General features: G+C 48.6%; 1 protein-coding gene across 2 annotated transcripts; it reads left to right on the plus strand.

The window, feature by feature from the left end:
- Window positions 1-83: 83 nt before the first annotated feature.
- On the plus strand, window positions 84-16,157 carry reep3b (receptor accessory protein 3b). 2 transcript variants are annotated; one of them, XM_077000016.1, is made up of 8 exons: window positions 84-456; window positions 6,110-6,182; window positions 9,911-9,987; window positions 10,297-10,417; window positions 11,056-11,169; window positions 12,045-12,195; window positions 14,792-14,928; window positions 15,227-16,157. In XM_077000016.1, exons 1-8 carry the CDS (start codon window positions 425-427, stop codon window positions 15,311-15,313), a joined length of 792 nt encoding a protein of 263 aa, XP_076856131.1. In that variant the 5' UTR covers window positions 84-424; the 3' UTR covers window positions 15,314-16,157. The 2 variants fall into 2 exon arrangements, with proteins under 2 accessions (XP_076856131.1, XP_076856132.1); XM_077000017.1 differs by lacking the exons at window positions 84-456; window positions 6,110-6,182 and adding an exon at window positions 6,204-7,448.
- Window positions 16,158-21,285: the final 5,128 nt, after the last annotated feature.

The following is a 21,285-nucleotide window of genomic DNA, read 5'->3' on the forward strand; positions in this document are numbered from 1 at the left end:
TTCTTGTAAACAAAAATGTAGGCCAATCATACAAAGCAAGAGGTGGTCCCAGTAAATCAAATTATTCGTGACGTCACCGTGCGCACCTTGTTAGCTGTACGCCCGTAGGAGCATCGGTTAGGTCGGGGGCTCGCGAGCAACTCAAGACGCCAAAAACAAGTCCAGTTAATAAAGCCCCTGCGGTCCTTAAGAGAGATATCGGAGTTTCCCCCCAGAGTTTATAGAAACTAGTTTTAAGACGATGTAATTTGTGAGCCGAATCACAAAAAAAGTTGTTAGCGGGCTAGCTAACACTTTAGAAGTTGCCACATAACTTGAAGCACGGCGGTTGAAGGCTAGCTGGCTGGCTAACGGCTACTCCGCGCTCCTCGTCCAACCTCGCCGGGCCTTCTCTGATTCTCATGCCCAGCCGACCTGAGGGAAGATGGTTTCGTGGATTATATCGAGGACCGTCGTGTAAGTTTGATCATCTTTGTCGGTGTCGTGGTGGTTTTGTGCCGAGGTTATTATTTTATTGGTAACATTGATGCTAGTTAGCCATGAGCCGCTGCCTCTGTACCTAGGGTTGAGCTAGGTGTGCTAGCTAGGCTAACCTGGCTGTGCCACCTCTCCTCACAGCTCCACTAGATCTACAGTGTCTGGACTGGCTGGGTCACATCTGGCTTCTGTTTAGGACTTCCAGAGATGGAGAGATGTTCAATAAGGGTAGTTAGTGTCTTGAAACGTTAAATAGGTGTGTTGGTTAGCTAGCATATAAACGTGTCGTAGCTAACCCAGCTAGCTACATAATATGATTTTTAAAATCAAAATGCATTGCATTAAATGTTTTTAATGCAACAGCTTTAGCTGGTTTGCATATGTTGTGCGTAGGCTAGCTAACGTAGCTGCAGGGTAGCTACACCGCCCGTAAAAACCTCGTCTGGTCGTCTGCTCAGTTATATTTGAATACATAGCTGGGTCGCTCCTGGTGTATTTGATACTGCGTAAGCCAGACATGTTTTACTGACACAACTGCGTGGCCCAGTGATCATATGAACATATAAGGTGTGGTTTCTCTCCATGCCTAGTTTAAACTACAGTAACTGCTCTATCGTCAGTGGCCAAGTTCCTTTGTTGGTGCTTGTCGTGCGTAGTCATGTTTTAAGGGCGAGGCTTGAGTATTACAGGGATTTTGACTCATCTGGACCTTTAAGATTTTCCCCCTTGTGTGCCATAGCTCCTGCTTTCATAATTGTTTAAGGTGAGATAGTTAAGCGGATCTTGATTTACCCGATTTACATGTGCTCATCCTACAACAGTTGGGTTTTCAGAGTATGGTTGTTATGGCCCCCTGGACAGCTTGGTTAATGCCAGTTTTCTCCTTGCGATACTGTTTAAGCCTGGATTAAATAACCTAGTGTGTGTGGGTTGTTATTTTACTCTTTAATTTGCTACATGGTATTTAGAACAATGTAGAAGAGAAACAAGTGTAATGTGTTCGATACTTGGCGTCCTTTTAGTTTATCAAAACCAAAATTTATTTTCTAGATTTGGGGAAAGAATTCTGGATGATTCTCTGTTGTCTGTTCATCTACGAAAACATGTTGGAATCCTTTTTAACCAGATTGGGGCTCTTTTTTTCTATTTTATTTATATATATATATATATATATATATATATAAAATACAAATAAAATAGAAAAAAAGAGCCCCAATCTGGTTAAAAAGGATTCCAACATATATATATATATATATATATATATATATATATATATATATATATATATATATATATATATATATATATATATATATAAACGTTGGTTTTATATATATATATATATAACCAACAAGGATATAATCAAATGAGTTAGAAGATATACTGGAACATTGTTATTTATATATATATATATATATATATATATATATATATATATATATATATATATATATATATATAAATAACAATGTTCCAGTATATCTTCTAACTCATTTGATTATATCCTTGTTGGTTTTCTAATAGTATCTTACTGGCAGACCCATTAATACATGTTCCTTTGTGTCTGCACATCATGCCGGGACAAGCCTGACTGCATGGTTTCTGGTATTAGTCACTCTCACCTCCCAAAAGTTGTGCTAAGGTGTCCTCAACTGTCTTGTGACAGCTCTGCTGATGGCTTTCATTTATATTACATGTGATACTGGTGTCGTTTCTTTGAGCTGTTTTTTGCACCCCACTCATATGTGGTTTGAACTAACATGCTTCCTCCAATTAATGTTACAAAATGTTAAGTCCACTACCTCTCCTGGACTTCCAGGATGCTATATTTTTTATGCAGTGTCTTTCAGATACTATTCATCTTTTTTTCTTTGATTTAGCTGTTTTTACATTTTGGTGTGCTACAGTTCAATTGATATTAGTCTTTTGATTTACATTGCCACCTTAAAAACAAAGTTTGATCTGGTCTTCCTCGTTTGAAGTGCAGGCTACACCATCAAATGCATCTTTTTGGATCGAACACATTTAACACATTAAAGCAATTTTAAAGCATTACTGATGATTTAATAAATAAGACCGTCTAGATGTCAACTCCGTTTTCTGTTAGAGCAATATGCCAGAACTCTAAAGCTGAGTAGAGCTATCGTCTTTGTTACTCTTGCCTTTTTAAGGGAAAAATCGGTCCAGCCTTATGAGCTGAACCAGATGTCGGAATGGAGGCCCTTTTGGATCTGTAGCTCCTCTTCATCACGAGCCCCCAGCATCTGGCTGGCCGCGGCGGCCTGGGTGTGCCGATGGCCCCCAGTGGGCGTACCACGTCAGTGTTCCTTAGCAGGAAGCATAGAGTTTACCTAAACCAGAATGCAGAGGCCCGCCTGAAGGTTGTATTTTTTCAGCTGCTTGCTGCCGGCCGGGGGCCCCTGGCATCACTCAGAGAGTGTTCTCAGCAGACTGCACTTCCTCCGGAGCTCCGTCTCTAGGAAGCAGGGCTCCGTCTCTATGGAAGCAGGGCTCCGTCTCTATGGAAGCAGGGCTCCGTCTCTATGGAAGCAGGGCTCCGTCTCTATGGAAGCAGGGCTCCGTCTCTATGGAAGCAGCCGGCGACGTTAAACAGCATGTTTGTTTTTGTTGCATCAGGCGGGATGCACGGGCGCTATTGCAGTGTGACCGAGGGAGCGCCAGCGGTCAGTGGACACACAAGAGGCATTTTGAGCAGAGTTCCCAAAGCCCCTGACGAAATAGACCAATTTGGGTGCTAAAAATGTTGCTTAACTTGTTCTAGAGTTAAGGCCACCCATAGGCTGCTTGTTTCATCTCATTGTCTTTTTGTCTGACATGTCACGTGCTTTACAGACAGGGACTCTCGATGGACTCCTGTGTTATAGCACATAGGGTGCAGTGTGTTCTATCAGCTCACCGGCGTAGCTGGCCTAAGGTAGCATTATTAGATGTGTTCTCAAGAGATCCTTATTTATCTATTTTAATATTTTGCATATAACCTGAATTAAATCACTGATGGTTTAGAAAAAAAAATTTCAATGAGCATTCTGAGTGGTGGAAGGACTACTGAATTCTATAAGTGCACATCAGTACTACATATTTTCTTGTTTGCTTTTTTTATCCTTTCACTTTGTGGAGTGTAGAATGTATTTATTAATGACCTGCTCAGTTAAACCTAAAGCAAAACGGCTCTGAGGAATGTCTGTATGAGAATGTCTGGGGCTTCCTGGTTCTTGCACGTTGTGTTCATTGTCTGCTGTAAATGCAGCTTTGTGTCATGACGACGGGCTGTGCAACTTTTGCCTCGCTTGTGCGAATGCTTATTCAGACTTTGGCCCAGCTCAACTAGGCTGATCACCTTTTCCATTTAGGAGACGAGGGACTTTTACTACATTCATTTCAATGCATGTCATTTTTTAAGAAGGCACATTTGTTCCTATACCCCCCAGCACCGCCAGCCTGGTCGGGTTTGTCATATAAAAGCAGAGATGGGAATGAGTCAGCAAAAACAAAAGCCATGCAGAGTGATGTGAATCAAGGTGATGGTGTGTTAAGGGTTGGACATGAGCTGGTGTGCTGTTACGGCGTTTCTTTAAGACAGCGTTGTGGCAGGTCCCAGCTGGTTTCCTTCTTTACTCTGTAGCCGCATTGATGCTGAATTTAAGAGTGTGGTAATTCATTTGCAGGCAGTTAATGCTGTGGCAATTAAAGAGGTCTTTCAAATGCTCCATCACGCTCACGGTGAAGGCAGGAGGTTCATTCACCTGAACTCCTTCATTGAACTGTTCTGCCCCTCCCGAGTAAACCCCTCTGTGTTTAATGCAGCCTGATCACGCTCTGCAGGGTCGAACGCAGCTGAGGGCTACAGTTCCCTGTTCAAGCACGTTCTTCAGATCACAGTGCAGCTCCTGTGGCAGAGAAACACTACTCACACTTAGCATCTCTGCAGCAGCACAAAACACATGAGTGGTCATTAAAATCTTTGTTCTGCTACTACACATGTGGCTGTAGTAATCTCTCATTCAAAGCTCATTAAGACAATCGCCAAATGAATGAGAAATACCAGTTATTAACCACATAGACCCCTATTAAAAGAAGTACACCTAACTGTTACATGGACCTTGAAATGATAGCGTACCAGGTGGGGGGCGGAAGGCAGGGACCCAAAGACTATTGTTAGAGCCCTGCAGCTCTGTTGTTTCTATGGCAACAGCAAAATAAACTGCTGCCAAGGTGGATCCCTGGATGTGGGCCACAGAAGGCCGGGAGAAAGTTTCTTATATAAGTGTTCACTCCACACATTTGCTGAAATGCTTTCCAGCCGGGGGTTATAAGCGCATCGGAAAAATCTGTGTTTCGCAATGTTATGAGTCCGTGTTCTCAAGGCTCTTTCAACCCTTTGCGTTATAACATCCAGAGATTTAGATTCGTCATTTCCAACAAAGGAAAGATAGACACTGCATCTTAAAAGTCTACAGGAACATTCCCAGCAGCTGCTTGTGATTGGAACTTCTCCGGTGTAGTGACGGGTCAGTGTTTTTAGACCAGGCGGTGTTGGTAGGTCACACAGCCTGCTCTATATCTGGCAGTACAACCGTGGCACAAGTGCTCGCCCAGTTTAGCCTGTGCTGCTGAGTCAAGCACACTCTGTCTGCAGACTTTAGCAGAGACCCCATAGTTGCCCCACACTATTCTAGGAGCCGGGATCCCGTTGGGAGAGTGAGGATCACCATCCGAAAAGGGCACGCAGCACTCTGGGAGTTACTAAGGGCTGGCATTATTAGCCGCGGGAAGTCTGCGGTGGACTCGTGGACGGCTTCCACACGCGTCCTGTCCAGCAGTGCCGCGCACGCTTCGGCATTCGGCCCCCTCTTTTGTTCCCGCGCGGAGCTCCGCCTTCGCTCTGGGCCATTGTTCTCGCCGCCCACTCCTCCTTCACACCCCCCCGTTCCCCCGTGTTTATGCCCCCCGTTCCCCCGTGTTTATGCCTGCCTCTGCAGGACGTCGGCGTGTTTGGGGGGGTTGAACAGCTGTGCTCCCCATGCAAGGCAGAGCGTGGATCGCCGGACGCTGCCGGGAAGCTCGGAGGGTGGAGCGAGGAAAGCAGAAGGCTGCTCCCCCTGGCCGCCTCCACCAGGCCTCCTTCTGCATGGGCTAACGTAGCCGAGCGGAGCGTAATAAACGAGACCCAGCTGAGAGACGCAGCCTCCGAGATGAAAAGCCGGCTGTGGCTCGGGGCCCGTCGGCCGGCGGCTCGGCCGCACCCACGCCACCACCCCCCTCCCCCCAAGCCCACGTGACCGTGCTACATGTGCTTCACGCTCTGCGTTACGTACCTTGTGTGCGATATACTGCACGGGAGAGCCTTTGTCTTGGTTCAGGGTGGCGTGCTCTCTCCATCTGCCTGTGTTTGGCAGCTTTCCTACTCGTCTTCACTGGTGGGGTAAAAGGAAATCATTGTTTTGTGCGTGCAATCAGTGGGTGGAAATGCAGTGGGTGGCTCAATAGCTCAGGACCCAGAACGACGGAGACGGCCTGGAAGAATCGCTCATTGTGGAGATAACCATTGCTCATACTCATTCAGTTCATTCAGAGAAACTAATCTATTTTCTTTTGCTTTTTCCCCCTTTAGGTTGGTGTTTGGAAACCTCTACCCAGCGTACTGCTCCTACAAAGCAGTGAAAACCAAAAATGTCAAAGAATATGTAAGTAAAGCTCATGGGTCCCTCGGCCCCTTCCTGTCTGAGCTGCGAGTGGAGCTGTGGTGTGTAGCAGTGCTTGTGTAAGGAGATGTGACAGGGACCGGTTTCCCGCGCAACAGCCACAGGCTATGTGACCGGATCCGACCCGCTGACCTGTGACCCACAGTGGGGTCAGTGCCCTATCCTGACCCTGTGTCGTTGTGTTTGAATGTGCGGTGTTGGTTTGTATCCCTCTGCCGCTACAATGCTTGGCGTGAAGGACAAGGCTTCATAGATACATCTGTCAGAGACTAGGTTCACACCAGTGTTGTGGATTCATTACACTTAACCATAAAACATGCATGATAATATGTCAAACACTGGTCCATTAGATTTGACAGGAAAACAAACATTTGGTATTTTATGCAAATAACTAGTGGTAAAATAGAATTCTCTGTGGAATCTCATTTGGCTCCGTCTATCTGAATGGTGCTCGTAATTAATTCATCATTGCATTGGCACTAAATATTGGACAAATTCTAATTTTAAACAAATTTTTAGTATGTTTAGTAAACTATTTGACATGATACCAACTATTTTGATGTGATACCAACATAACAATGTTATCACACACGTCTACACCATGCTTTTAACCTTTGAGAAGTTCAGCTAGTTTACACACAAAGGAACAACTTAATCTTTCTCCTTTTTTCACATAGCTTACTATAAACTCATAAACACAGATCTATGTGGAGCCACGATCATTGTACATTTTTACACACATTTTAACAGCTTCAGTATTGCTGGCATATGTTGTAGCTTGATCAAACCCACTGATTTGTCACGGATGTTAGTAAATCGTTTGATGAAGAGGATTGGTGGTAAATTGCAGTATCTTACTAAAAGCACGTTACATTTTCCATTGAGCAGAGCTTCATCACTTTGGGCTTTATAGCCATATAGAGCCTATTTTTGTCACCGTGGAAATATTCCTGGTGTCTAAGCAATTAACTTGTTGTGTTCCTTTCCGTCCGTTGTGGGTGAGCCGGCCCGGTTTGCCTCAGTCCAGTGGGTTGTGGTTCTGGTGTTTGTGTGCACTCTGCAGCACTGCAGCTTCTGTGGAATCCCAGTACATCGGCTCCCTCAGAAACACTCGTTTGTCGTCACCACACTGTCTGCGCTCATCATGGTGTCCCAGTAACCTGAGAGATGTTCTCCAGCCCGCTGGACTGAGTTACTGCTCCAGCCGTCCGAGCCTGTCCTAATCAGCATTCTAGAGGCTCAGACAAGGTGTGTGTGTGTGTGTGTGTGTGTGTGTGTGTGTGTGTGTGTGTGTGTGTGTGTGTGTGTGTGTGTGTGCGCGCATGCAGCCGAATGATGTAATTCATTGCAGCATTTCTGAAATGAAGCCTCAAGGCTACAACAAATATAGCCTGTGCAGAACTGTAGCCTACTTTAGTGCCGAGCTAAGCTGGATTTCTCAACCCAACTCCATCTCTCTCTCTCTCTCTCTCCCTCTCACTCTGCTGCATGTTAGCTTAATTACATCCAAACCTAGAGCTTCACCATGTTGAAAGCAAAACGAAGGGGGGAAAAATACCATTCTGCCCACAGAAGTTTTTCTGGAGCGTGGGAATGACGGCGGAGGCCATGTTACGGTCTCACGGCTCCTCTGGGCGTCGTGCTGGTGACGCCACAACTCTCATTCACTGTGAACAAAGCACAGGTGACTCCCCACTGACTCTGTAGTGTGAGAGCACCGGGCCCAGCTGAAACAGCCGGAAAAACCTGCTGTAAAACCCACGGGTTGCGCCAGCCAGAGGTTACACGTGTTTGTGCCGTTCCCTAAAATATCGAGTGTTGGGAATGGAAAGTTTGCTTCTGTAAACTCGGGCCGAGTTTTACTGGCAGAGCCCTGGAGAACAGAAGGCGGCGCATCCACTCCACGCGAGCAGCTTCAGCTCCCCAAACGTGACCGCGGCTGCGTTTGTGTGCACCGGAGACTGAATGGCAGACCAGTCATTCAGAGACTCTTTTCAAATCGCATCCAAAATAGCCTGGACAAATGTTGCTTTGTGCTCTGTTTTCTTCTTCTTTTTTCCTTTCGTTACAGTGTCATCGTCTGGGTTGGCTGGTTTATGTTGAGGTTTAGATGCTGTCTAACAGAAGCCCAGGCTTTGGCTGGATTTGGCCTGTGGTTGCAAATCTCTCCACATCTTCCCACATTTTTTGTTATATGTTGAATTTCCGTGATGTCCAAAGTTGAACCCACGGCATGCACCGGTCGTCTGTGGGAGGGGCCGGATCGCCTAGTCGTTGGGTCACCGGCCCGAGAGGCCCCGCCATTGCGGGCGCACGCACAGAGTCGTGGCAGACCACGGGTTTCTTCAAGCAGCTGGCTTATATGCTGATCTGTCACAGTGCTGGACAGCAGAGGAATGTTTGGACCTGGGCCCAGATGGGGCGGGCCCTACCAGCCCATCCTCACACCGCCTCTCCTGTGAGGTAGTGCGCCTCATTTCAGCATTCTGCTGGCATCCCACATACCTCCCACAGTAATGGCTGATTGCTAATAAATGGGATTGCCCAGAGAATTATTACCCAAAACAAAGTCTACAGTGCCTGTTTTGCTCACTTCACTGGTGTGAAAGGTGTTTATTTATTATTATTATTTTTTCCCCTCCATGCATTCCTCAACTGTTCCCAGAACAGTATTGGTTCACACCAAGCTCATTTCGATTGACAGTTTGTCACTCCATCGATATATCTCTACAACCCCCCTCCCCCCCAACACAAGTGATGCAATGCATCGATCATTCTTGGACTGCTCGAGGTTCATGAGGAGGTCAGCAATTAAATGCGATGCCGCCTGTCAGGGCCAGTAACGCAGCCCCTGCACAGATTCATTCTACTTTGTTCAGCCAGGCTGAAAATATCACCTAATACCTCAGAGAGCCTCAGCCCGAGCCTGGAGCTGTGTGTGTGTGTGTGTGTGTGTGTGTGTGTGTGTGTGTGTGTGTGTGTGTGTGTGTGTGTGTGTGTGTGTGTGTGTGTGGGGAGTCACGTGATCGTCTGTGCCACCTTTTGAAATTGAAATGCTAAGGAGCCCCTGTGAAAGCCTGCCTCTGCTCCAAGCCGCGGGAGGAGAGAGCGGTGGCAGAGCATACAAAGCAGGCCCGGATGCGGAGAGAGGGAGGGAGAAACGGAGGAGGGGAAAAGAAAACGACAGGGAGAAAAGGAACGGCAGAGCAGGGAGGGAAATTAAAGTCACGGCCGTAACGATTTTCTGTTCCGCACTGCTGTGTTCCGTCTCGTGCCAGGAAGAGACGTGTGATTGGATTTACATAAGGGAGCCGCTCGGTGTGGTGTGATTAGGCATTCACCCTGCCAAATGTAAAGGAGATTGTAGGCAGGGCGGGGTTTGTAATGTTCTGAAGTCCTGATGGCTGGCATTGTAAAATTGTTGTGTTTTTTTTGGGGTATTGCTGCTTTTGATATAACGCTGTATTCAGCTGTGTATAATCAGAGTGCATCCCTTCAGTACCCTGCACAGTGTCCTGTGTTCTCATGTTCGCTTTTACAAGGCTAACAATCCACTACATAACAATCTGTTAGCACTACAGGACATTGTGTATAGTTCTTTTATCATTGCAGCTTCATCTGTGTATCCCCGATACTGACTTCGATATCACCTGCAGTTTTGGTATATTACTACATGCAGACGTGCGTCACAAACCTTCCTCCCCCCACAGGTCCGATGGATGATGTACTGGATCGTGTTTTCGCTCTACACGGTAGCGGAGACCATCGCCGACCTGGCCATAGCCTGGTAAGACTGATGGCGTGCTAATGCAGCCCACGACCCCTGCTTTGCACCGAGGCTCCAGCTGGCCCAACACGCCTGATTAGTGGCAGACTACACCGCCCTTTCATTTAGGAGCGGGCTGGTTTGCCCTCACTCAAGGAATGGGGGGGGGGGGACAAAGCTACAATCAAGCTTTAATGAAATTAAGTTGCCTTTTAATCTCTAAAATCAATTTGTTGTAATACAGGCCTAATGAGTGTAATTATGTCATCTGATTACTAGGATTGTGTGTGTGTGTGTGTGTGTGTGTGTGTGTGTGTGTTCTGTGCATAGGTTCCCCCTCTATTATGAAATAAAGATCGCCTTTGTGATCTGGCTCCTGTCCCCCTACACTAGAGGAGCTAGTCTTATCTACAGAAAGATCCTGCACCCTCTCCTGACTTCAAAAGAAAGGGTAATTCACTCTTCTTCCTTTTTTAAAGACGTTGTAATCTTTCAAACTGCTCCATGGGCTCAGGCCAATGAGACCTCAGCATTGTTACTCATTATACTCATTAGATCTTAGTCACAAATACATCAACGTCTTGAACATGGCCCTCTTTTGAAAAGTATACAGTTCAATTTAAGCTTCAGTGTGTGTGTGCGTTTGGTTGGGGCAAGAGGTTTACCAGTGAGCCGTTTACACTCATGAATGTTTTTTAGCATGTAAGCATCCTTCTTTATGCGTGTCATAGTAGCATCAGTTACTAGATGTAGATGTAGATGGTGGTGTTAACAGATGGGTTCAGTTTCCAAGCCAGACGTCCTCTAGACTTCAAGCATTAGGTTACAAAACCACCACTGCATGGAGCTCAGAATCTTGTGCAGTGTAATTGGCAGAATCTAAATGAGATGGCAACCTCCATCTTTTAAAATCCTCCAAGGTCGCTTAACTCAGTTTGCTGTGTTTTGTCTTTAATCAAGGTGTGTGGGGGTGTGTGTGGGTGTGTGTGTGTGTGTGTGGGGGGGTGTGTGTGTGTGTGTGTGTGGGGGTGTGTGTGTGTGCGTGCGTGCGTGAGCTCCCAGTCTCACTATCTTGTGTTGTGCTTTAAGGACATTGATGACTACATCGTTCAGGCAAAGGAGCGCAGCTATGAGACCATGATGCACTTGGGCAGGCAGGGTCTGTCCATCGCAGCCACCGCAGCCGTCTCGGCAGCCGTCAAGGCAAGTGGCCCCCACGGGACCGTGTGTGTGTGTGTGTCTGCACGCATGTTGTGCTTGTGTGTGCTGTGGAGAGAGACGCCCCTTGTTGAGACAGAAGTCAACACGTGCTCTGGCACAAAGCCCTAGTGCGGTATCGATACAGCCTCCATTCACGGGGACGGGTCGTGCGGCCGGTCCCGTCGGCCACGGCCTCCTCCACCAGCGTGGCTGCTGTTCAGGCGTTTCCCTGATGCTGCGAGTGCTCGTTGCTTCAGAGGACATTTTCTCTACTGTGGTTTTCTGTCCGTCCATCCCTGCCTGTGTTGGGTTGCCATGTTGTGTAGTTCTCCTCCACTGCTAACTCTATCTCTTCCTCTCTCTCTTTCACCGTGTACTGACCCCCTGTCCCACAGGAGTGCTACCCCACAGCTCTCTGCCATGGAGGTAATGTTTCCAGTCTGCAGCATGGGGAGAGATGTGTCACCCACACGCTCCATCCCCCTCCAGCCCTAGTCTCCTCTTCTCCTCTTTCCTTGTTTAATTTTTCAAACTGCCTCACACATATGGCGTTAACCACTAATGATCTCCCCATATATCCCATCCTGCATCTGTTCTGTAAGGCCCATCATTCACTTAGTCTCACATCCATCTAAACCAGCCGCCGCAGGTCTGCAGCCTTCTAGTGCTTTAGGCCCGTTGGACCAGTCACTGCTGATGCATTAGCTCATATACATGTCTGCTCCGTCGGGTTTGTGAACATGACATCACACTCAGCTGAAGGGCGTGTGCGTGAGGGTGTGTCTGTGTGCGTATGTGAGCACGTGAGTGTGTGTGTGTGTACGCGTATGGCATGTTGGCGGTGTGCTGTATGATCACGCTGTGTTCTCCATCCGCAGGGCCAGGGCGCCATCACCGAGAAGCTAAGGAGCTTCAGCATGGCCGACCTGTCCCAGATCCCGCAGGACGAGAGCGACGGTGCGGTCTACCCAGCCTACTCCAGCTCCAACCCCGCCCGCAGAGCCGCCTCCACCCAGCCCGACGGAGCTGGTACGCACCACCCTGAGTCCACCGTAAACACCGGCTTAGCCGTTAACACCTGCGCTCGTCTCCACATGCACCTCTGCGCTAGCTCTCCACCTCACAGACACCACCGTTCTTCCCCCTGCACTGGTGGTCTACTGGTGGTCTGCTGGTGGTCTACTGGTGGTCTGCTGGTGGTCTACTGGTCATCTGCTGGTGGTCTACTGGTCATCTACTGGTGGTCTGCTGGTGGTCTGCTGGTGGTCTGCTGGTGGTCTACTGGTGGTCTACTGGTCGTCTACTGGTGGTCTACTGGTAATCTACTGGTGGTCTACTGGTCATCTACTGGTGGTCTACTGGTCGTCTACTGGTGGTCTACTGGTCGTCTACTGGTGGTCTACTGGTAATCTACTGGTGGTCTACTGGTCATCTACTGGTGGTCTACTGGTAATCTACTGGTGGTCTGCTGGTGGTCTACTGGTGGTCTACTGGTCATCTACTGGTGGTCTACTGGTCGTCTACTGGTGGTCTACTGGTCATCTACTGGTGGTCTACTGGTAATCTACTGGTGGTCTGCTGGTGGTCTACTGGTGGTCTGCTGGTCATCTACTGGTGGTCTACTGGTCATCTACTGGTGGTCTACTGGTCATCTACTGGTGGTCTACTGGTCATCTACTGGTGGTCTGCCCCCACTCCCTCACAGATTCATCAGCAGCATAGATGCTAGAAGCCCGTGTGGTGTGCGAGTCCTTCTGTAAGCGCGGTCTGGCCCAGCGTGACGGAGGGAGCCCCACGTGGCGTATCCACCCCCCCCCCCCCCCCCCCCCTCCCCAGGCGGCTCTGGTGGCGTGAGCTCCTTTGTCTGGAGTGCGCCGACTGTAATGAGCAAAGGCAGCACGTCGAGAGCGTGAAAGGTCTCCCAGAGCGGCGCGTGTCGCCACGGCGCTGGGGAAGGGGCGGGGACGGCCAGTCTTCTGAGCAGAATACTTAATGCGCACTCTAGCTATGCTAACACGCTCTCTCCGGCTATGCTAATGTCGCGTTTGAAATTCCACCAGCGTCCGGGTCGTCCTCATCTTGTCGGCGACTAGAGCCCGCAATAAAGCGTGCTGCCCCGAAATGCCAACGTCTTTCAGGAGGAGGAGGGACACCGCCAAGGGCGCCGTCCCACGAGGAAAAGGGCTAATGGTGGAGCTGTGTGGGGAGGGTGGTGTTGTTGTTGTTGTTGTTGTTGTTGTTTTAAATACCCCCCACCATACACACACACTTGCCTATCCCCAAGTCCTGTTCAGCAGGGGGAGGGTCATAAGTGTGCCATTTAGCTGGAGGTTTGATGTCTGCTGAGGATCAGGGGTCAGCTGAGGGGAAGCCGGTGGAGCCACTTCTTACGTCTCCCTCTTTGTTCTAGCACTGCAGCCCCCCCCCCCCCGCCCCTGCAGTCGCTCACATTCCTTGGGCTCTTGTGGCCGCTCAGAGTGGAGCAGAACCCACTCTGGGCTCAGACCCCCGTGGTGCGGCCCTGCACCCCCCCCCAGTGAGGTGTGAGAGGGCTAAAACATGGAGGACATGTCGGAGACCCTTAATGCTGCATCTGAAGGGATGTACGAGCTGGTGCTCCCCAAAGCCCCGTCTGTGAAAAGCAAGAACTGCTGCAAAAGAATGAACTGCACCTTATCTAGATCCAGAGGAAGCTGTTTCGTTCCACTAATGGAAAACATCGTCGGGGGTGTGGAGGCAAACAAAGGAGGCTGGCTGGGGGAATCTTGGCTTGTTTCTGCATCTCTTGTGCCCCCTTGTGGTCAAAATAAGCAATGCACTAGCCTTCGCACCTGCGGGTGCTGGCTGTGTACTGCAGGCCTTGGCTTTGCTGTGTGCTGGGAGAAGGTGGTGGGCGGGGTTTGGCAGTGCCCACGTGGCGCCCCGGCACAGACTGTCCGCGAGGAGAGCGAGGGCTGTGCCAGGAGCAGCCCGAGAGCGGGTCAGAGGACTGCAGCTGCCACACACACACACACACACACACACACACACCCTGTCAAACACCACCCACCCACACACATGTGCATACTTATGCGCTCGCTCTCTGTCTCTCTCTCGCTCTCTGTCTCTCTCTCGCTCTCTCTCTCACACACACACACACACACACACACACACACACACACACACACAGATTCCCCCCTCTCTTTCTGTCTGACGCACTCACTCTAAGGTGAACCTTAACTAGGTCCAAACTCTACTGCTGACGTGTGCTGGCATTATCACAATCAATTGTCTGGTATACAGTCAGTACACACAGTGCTAGAGTTATAAAGTGCCTGGTAAAAAATAACATATGCCATAACTTTCATTTATTGAATAATGTTTTTTTAAATGCCTGTTCCAACATTCTACTCAACTTTGAAATTACTCAATATTGTGATAAAATACTGGGAAAATGTCTTCTTGTAGGTCATGTATTATAAAATGTGACCTAATCCTACTGTTATGGTTGCAGACTTATCTGTGTGTGTGTGTGTGTGTGTGTGTGTGTGTGTGTGTGTGTGTGTGTGTGTGTGTGTGTGTGTGTGTGTGTGTGTGTGTGTGTGTGTGTGTGTGTGTGTGTGTGTGTGTGTGTGTGTGTGCACAGATTATTACCAGTATGAACAAGAGGACCGGACCGACGAGGATGGCGATGCGATCTTCTCAGAGGACGAAGCCGTGACACAGCGTGGCGTCAGACGATCTCAGAGCGTCAAACTCACACGCTCCAAACTCCGCAAAGACGTACGAGTACTGAGTATCCTCCATGACCTGAGGGTGTCATGGCGTGGGGTAGGCTGTTTAGCACAGGGACGGCCTGCTGTTGGTGTCTCCCCTGCTGAATCCTAGTGTGGTTACTGTTCAGCAGGAGTGCTTGAGCTAAACTGCTGTCGTGCATTTACACCTGTTTGAGTGGCTTCCTTGCCTTCAAACTCTGTTGTGGAAGATATTGAGATCATAACTGCAAGTAAAGCACAAGCTCACTGGTTTTGGTGATGACTACCACACTGTTAAGTAAATCTTTGTGCTGTGTTCACTGCAGGCTCGCTACGGATCTCTGAAGATCAAAGGGAGGCGGAGGCCAGCACTGAACACAGCAACGTACACCAATGCCAGCACTGACCAGTGACCTGCACCAGTGCCAGCACTGACCAGTGACTACTGCTTCCAGAGAGCCCAATCCACCCAGACCTTCGGAGTGGCCACACCCGCTCCTCAGAAAGCCTGTGGGTTGCATTGTTTTTGTTTATGGAAAGGAAAAACACCTATTTTAAAAAATGTAATGCCACCGCATTTATTTATTTCTGACATCCATCTTTTAAGCAAAAGCAAACATGCACATTTGCAGGAACAATATTATGCGCAAAAATGGAGTGTGAAGTTTCAGGGGCTTTCTTTATTCTTAGGTGTGAGTGTGGGGGGCTTTGAAGCCTGGTGTCTCTCTTTCTGAATCTGACATTCAGATTTGAGATGTTTTATTTTTATAAGTATTTTTATAGTGAGTACAGTATGGTCTAAAGTGTTGAAAGCTAGTGGCGTGTTGCTTTGGATGTGGGTTTTATACTGTGTGCGTGTGCGCGTGTGTGTGGGTGGTGCTGTCTTGTCGATTATGTATTTTGCAATATATTTTTCTGATTGCTAAATCACTGATCTATTGACACACTTGAATACAATCAGACCAAAAGTTTCCCTTATGATTTACATGTAAACCCCCAAGCAGAGGGAAAGGAAACTGGGTATTTCCGTTAAATGTTAGTGGGCTTTAAACTTGCATCTTCCAAGGGTTGTATCATGTATCAAAATATATCATCTTGACGCAGAAGATAACCTTGACTGTAGGGGAGAAAGGACCACACATACATATTAATGTTCATTTTCACTGTCTGCTGGAGGCTGTATGGAAGATCCTGCCTGGATTTTTTATTTCATAATGTGTTGGTATGATTGAATAAACTTTTAGGTTTGTAAATCAAGCTGCTCGGCTTTGTTGTGTGTAGTGTCTCTCTTAAGCAGTTCCCCTATTAACAAAGCTCTAAAGGTCAGGCTGCTTCGTCAAACATTGCTCAGGCCTGTCTCACATGATGCCCTTCTGATGATCTCAGCTGCTCTTCCCAGAATAAGGGATGGAGAAAGAGATTCAGTTACAGCTACACGTTCTGCCCCACACAGCTGACTGAGCCCAGGCGTATAAGGAAAGCCACGCCTTAATAAGGAGTTATGACATCTGTATGAAGGGCCTTGACTGCAAAACAATCCATTGCCCTCAAAGTTTAAAGGCCAAGTGTGTCTGTCCGCCTCCCCCCAACATATCTGGAGTTTTTACACTAATGAACCGTTGGGCAGCTCCGTGTAGAGGTTGCTGGTGTGATCAGTATTAATGAACAGGGTCTTCCATGTAACCCAGCTGGGTCGGTTTACACGCAGCCGCCAGCAGATCGCAATCTTGATCCGTGGCCGAGCTCCAATAAAGTATAATTAGCCCTGCTCTCTCGCGGGGAAGGACGCCGTTGTTTCTGTCACTAATCGTTATAAGCGCTGCTCCATCTCTCTCGCTTGGGGTGTGTGTGTGTGTAAAATACACATTACATACATACACACACCTACGACACAGCCCTATGGCTGCGGTCTGTTTTTACCTGGGCGCACACTATAATCAGGTGCTGGCTACCATGCGATCTGGAGGTCCGTGAGGTCGCACTTTTAGATTCTGCAAAAGATACCCTGCAATTGCCCTGAATTTACCACATTGGTTTGATTCAGTTTTCAAGAAACAAACTGAAAAAGAAAAATGTTCTGTTTTGAAGTTCTTGAAAATCCACGTCCCAGCCTCATGTCTTGTCTATTTCTTGTCTTTACCACTAGAGGGAAGGCTTGGTCTGTGCTATTTTAATGAATAATCAAATATGAGAGATCTACTTTAGCTCATATAACAAGGCTATTCTATAGATTTAGTGAAATACGAACGTTATTTTAACATTTTATAAGATCGTCTTGCCAGTGGTAAATAATATATTCTGCATAAAGAGACCTGACATAAATCATTGATCTCACTATTAACAGTTTATGCTTTTTAGGGATGACAAGGTGTGAGAGAATAATAGCTCAAAATATCCACTAGGAGGCGATATAATAACACGTATGTTATTCTTTTGCTCCTAAAACGGTGAAGTCCGTAGTTCACAACTCTTCAAAATGTATTAACATATAGACAGTGTCTAAGAACAATCATGTCCTCTCATGAGACCATCCCTCCTTAAAGTCTGCTGCCTGATCCAAGTTCAGCATTTGGGAAATTTGTAACTTTTTTTTACATACATGCACACATATTCTCTCTCTCTCTCTCTCCCCCCTCTCTCTCTCCTTAACTCATATGTGTCTATCTAGTAAAAAGTCACAACTTCGCATAACTTTGACACATGAGCCTAATGCTTGCTTTAACCTAATAAGGCTATATAGGCTTATTAACCTCCAGATAACTTTTAGGACCAGCTCATTACAGGTTTGTAAAATACATCTCAGTGCAGGTATTCTTAATCCATTAGACACAGCAGCGAGGAATACATTGTGGAAACAGCTCCATGTTTGTCTCTGAGTTTACATGAGAAGAAGATAAATCGATTGACTCCAGGTGTGCTCATATTTGGGCTTTGCGGAGACTACAAATGCCCTGCATTTGTGACATATGTATAAACAGACACGTATTTGTATCTAGAAACCAGGAACTCTAATTTAATGCTTCCTGTGACCTGGTGTTATGTCATCAACTGTCATGTCAAATTCCTTTTTGGTCTATCTTACCTAGCCCAAAAAGAATCAAGATTATTTTTCATAAGGAGAGGGCGATGATTGGACATGAGAGATATATGTGCCAGGCGTGTGTGTGCACACACACAAACACACATCCAAGGAACCAGAGTTCATAAATGGGTTCAGGAAAAGGTCAGTCACACACTTAACACGCAGAGCAGCGTCTACTGCTGCTCACTAAATGTTTCCTTAATTGTCTGAATTATATGGTAGTTCTTTCCTTTCTCTGCTTCCCACCCCCTTTGGTAGTCCCCCTGACCTCTCCAAGACCACTCAGGTGGGTGGGTGTGTGTGTGTGTGTGTTTGTATGTGTGTTTGGTGTGGGGGAGGGAGGCTAAAAGGGGAGGAGTGATGTCTACAATGACCCATGGCTGAACTTTGCTGAGACTTCCTGTTGTAGCAGTAGACAGTGTGTGTGTGTGTGTGTGTGTGTGTGTGTGTGGGGAAAGGTGCAGATGGCGGCATCTCTCCTTTCTTTCTCTCGTTAGTCCGATGCACACACAGTGTCTATCTGGTGTTATTGTCGCCTTGTTATCAGGAGACTCCAGGGCGTGAAAAGGTCAGTTTTCCCTATGTTGTAATCACATTGCTCTCCATAAACCCATTTATTATGCCCATCATCAGAGTAAAAGCACCATTAAACATATTTAACATGAAAAAACCCTAAGTCTGATCACAGGGCCAAAGGCCGTTTCATAGAAGGCTGTGTGTGTGTGTGTGTGGGTGGGTGTGTCTGTAAATGAGCGTGCATTAAGAGCTAAGCAAACAGTGCCGTCCCTCAAAGCAAAAGCACACGTCATAAATCGAGGCCGGCGACAGCGAACAGCGCACCTCCTCATGCTTGGCCTACCGCCACCCCCTCCCCGCCCTTACCCCACCCGCCTCCTCCCCGGCCCCTCCCCGGCCCCTCCCCGGCCCCTCCCCGCCCTTACCCCACCCGCCTCCTCCCCGGGCCCCTCCCCGGCCCCTCCCCGCCCTTACCCCACCCGCCTCCTCCCCGGGCCCCTCCCCGGCCCCTCCCCGGCCCCTCCCCTTATGAGCACTCCAGCACCTCCATACCTGGCCCCACCCCAGCCCTGCCAGCTTGTATAGCCCGCCCTCCCCTCCGGCCGTATTCAGGAAGTCCAGGGTGGCAAAGCTTCAGCTGAGGCTTGTGCTGGTCTTTGGCTTAGCGTGCTGAGACAGCAGGTCATGGGGCTGTGTGAGGTGCACCCGAGCATTGTGGGAGTGCTTGGATGGGCCCTTGTTCCACGGCTGATCCAGGCAGACCCTTCAGGTTTTGTTACTTAGCGGGAGCAATCTACATCCAGCCAAATGGAGGAATTTTACCCTCTCTCTTTCTCTTTCTCACACACATGCACGCACACAGCTGTTCTTCACAAGCCAAGGCCTGACGGCCACCAATAAACAAGAACGTTCACATTCCCAAAGGCGGCAGGGTCAGGACCTCAAAATGAAATGGACAAATCTGATTGTGGAATTATCAAATGCTGCTGGGCTGGAAGGGGCTGACAGTGAGTATAAGGCAGAGGAGAAAGAAGAGAGAGAGGGAGAGAGGGGAGAGAAGGGGAGTGAGGAGTGAGAGGGGAGAGAGGGAAGAGAGGAATGAGAGGGGAGAGAGAGAAGAGAGGAGCGAGAGGGGAGAGAAGGAGGGTTGCCCCAAGGTGTGTATCTCTCAGAGGTTTCCTATGAGTGTCCCTTTTCTGACCTCCCCTCCTCAAATGACTGAGGGGAGTGTGTGTGTTTGTGTGTGTGTGAGCGTATTTGGTGGAGTGTGGTGGGGTTCACAGCAGGACTGCACTGCCTCACCTGTGTCCGGTTTTCTCACCTCCATAGTCTTCAGGTGCAGGAGCAGGTGCTACCAGTGCTGTGCCAGCTCCCCTTCCGTCCCAACTCCAACCCCCTCCTGCCCCCCCTGCCCCCTCCTGCCCTCAATCTGCTGTAGGAGGCTCTGGAACTGGAGGACGGCCCGAGGACATGTGCATGGCACCGTGAGGGCTGAGTCAAGGAGAAAAGGAGAACACGTCAGGGGAGGAGGCTCCACTCCTGCCCCCTCCCGCTGAACTCTGGGCTTGACCCCATCTTATCGCTCGCTTTCACACTCGCTGTGGCTTCTGGTTGTAATTACACCGTGTAATGGAGCATCCTGTCAGCGGGCACATGGACTGAAAGCCCCCTTATCTCGCCACTTGAGTGGCCACCAGAGGAGCTCCCCACCCCACCCTACCCCACCCCCACCCCACCTCCATCTCACTAGGTCTCCTAAGAAAACCATGGCCGAGTGGGTGCTGCTTAATCCAAAACTGTAGGTGCAGAGCAGACTGGGTCATCAGACCTCCAGCTGTATGATCTGCTGAGTTCCAGCAGGTTTGTCTCCCCCATATTCCTATGGTGAATCTCTTGACTTGAGACCATGTGCAGGAGGAAAGCCATGTGGTCCTGGTTTTAAATCCCTTCCTTGGTCAGCTGCCCTGGAGGCAGATCCCAGCTGCCTTCTGGGCCCTCAAAGGACAGGAGGAAGGTCAGTTCCCCTCATTCAGTGGGAGGGGACTGGTCGTATGGATGAGGTGATACTGCCTCCAATATTATGTAATCTCAGAAACGGCCCCGAGCTAATTTAGTGTAGTCTGTTTAGTCTAGAGTTTAAACAGAGTTTAAACACGTGACCAACATTCGTGCCAACTGGGCTGAACTGGGTTTAACAGACTGCGTTAAACATCACACTCTCCAGCTGCCTCCCCAATTTCACCGCCGTCAGCTCGGACAGTCTGGGAAGCAGCCTCCTCCGCTCGGCCGGACGAAGCCCTTACTCCAGACTCAATCGTCAATGGCCGCCCGGCCCCGCCGAGGTCCCACTGAGTTCGGCTGGCTTGTCGCGAGACAGCGGAGGTTGGCAGTGTCCTGACGCTTCTGAGTGGCGCTAGGTTCAGCCAGAGGTCAGGGCACGACTCACACCCAGCGCTGTCTTCCCACGAAGCGCCCAAACAGCCTCTGACACCGCTAGACTCGACTTGCCTCAATTTTCAAAGGCGAAATACAAACGACTTCCACATAACTCCGTCTAAGATAACAATTGTGTGAGCCCACTATTAGCTGAGAGCATGTGCTGCCGTAGCAGGAACAAGCCCATTATTAGTATTCTGCTCCAGCTGGAAAAAACAGAACGAGGCTTGCCAACTTTGAAGCTCCGGCCCACTAATAATAAAAAGCAATTTGAAATCCTGCCTGAGGATCTAGCAAAGGTGTCTTCCGTACTAAGTGGTAAGCACGTTTCAATGATGTCATGAGGCCATT

This window comes from Brachyhypopomus gauderio, chromosome 3 (genome assembly GCF_052324685.1).
Source record: "Brachyhypopomus gauderio isolate BG-103 chromosome 3, BGAUD_0.2, whole genome shotgun sequence".
Taxonomy (NCBI): Eukaryota; Metazoa; Chordata; class Actinopteri; order Gymnotiformes; family Hypopomidae; genus Brachyhypopomus; species Brachyhypopomus gauderio.

Excerpts from the sequence above, each read along its gene's own strand:
- reep3b (XM_077000016.1), top strand. The coding sequence starts at position 425 with ATGGTTTCGTGGATTATATCGAGGACCGTCGT. Across the intron at positions 457-6,109 it reads ATTATATCGAGGACCGTCGT|GTTGGTGTTTGGAAACCTCT; the intron begins GTAAGTTTGATC and ends TTCCCCCTTTAG. Across the intron at positions 6,183-9,910 it reads CCAAAAATGTCAAAGAATAT|GTCCGATGGATGATGTACTG; the intron begins GTAAGTAAAGCT and ends CTCCCCCCACAG.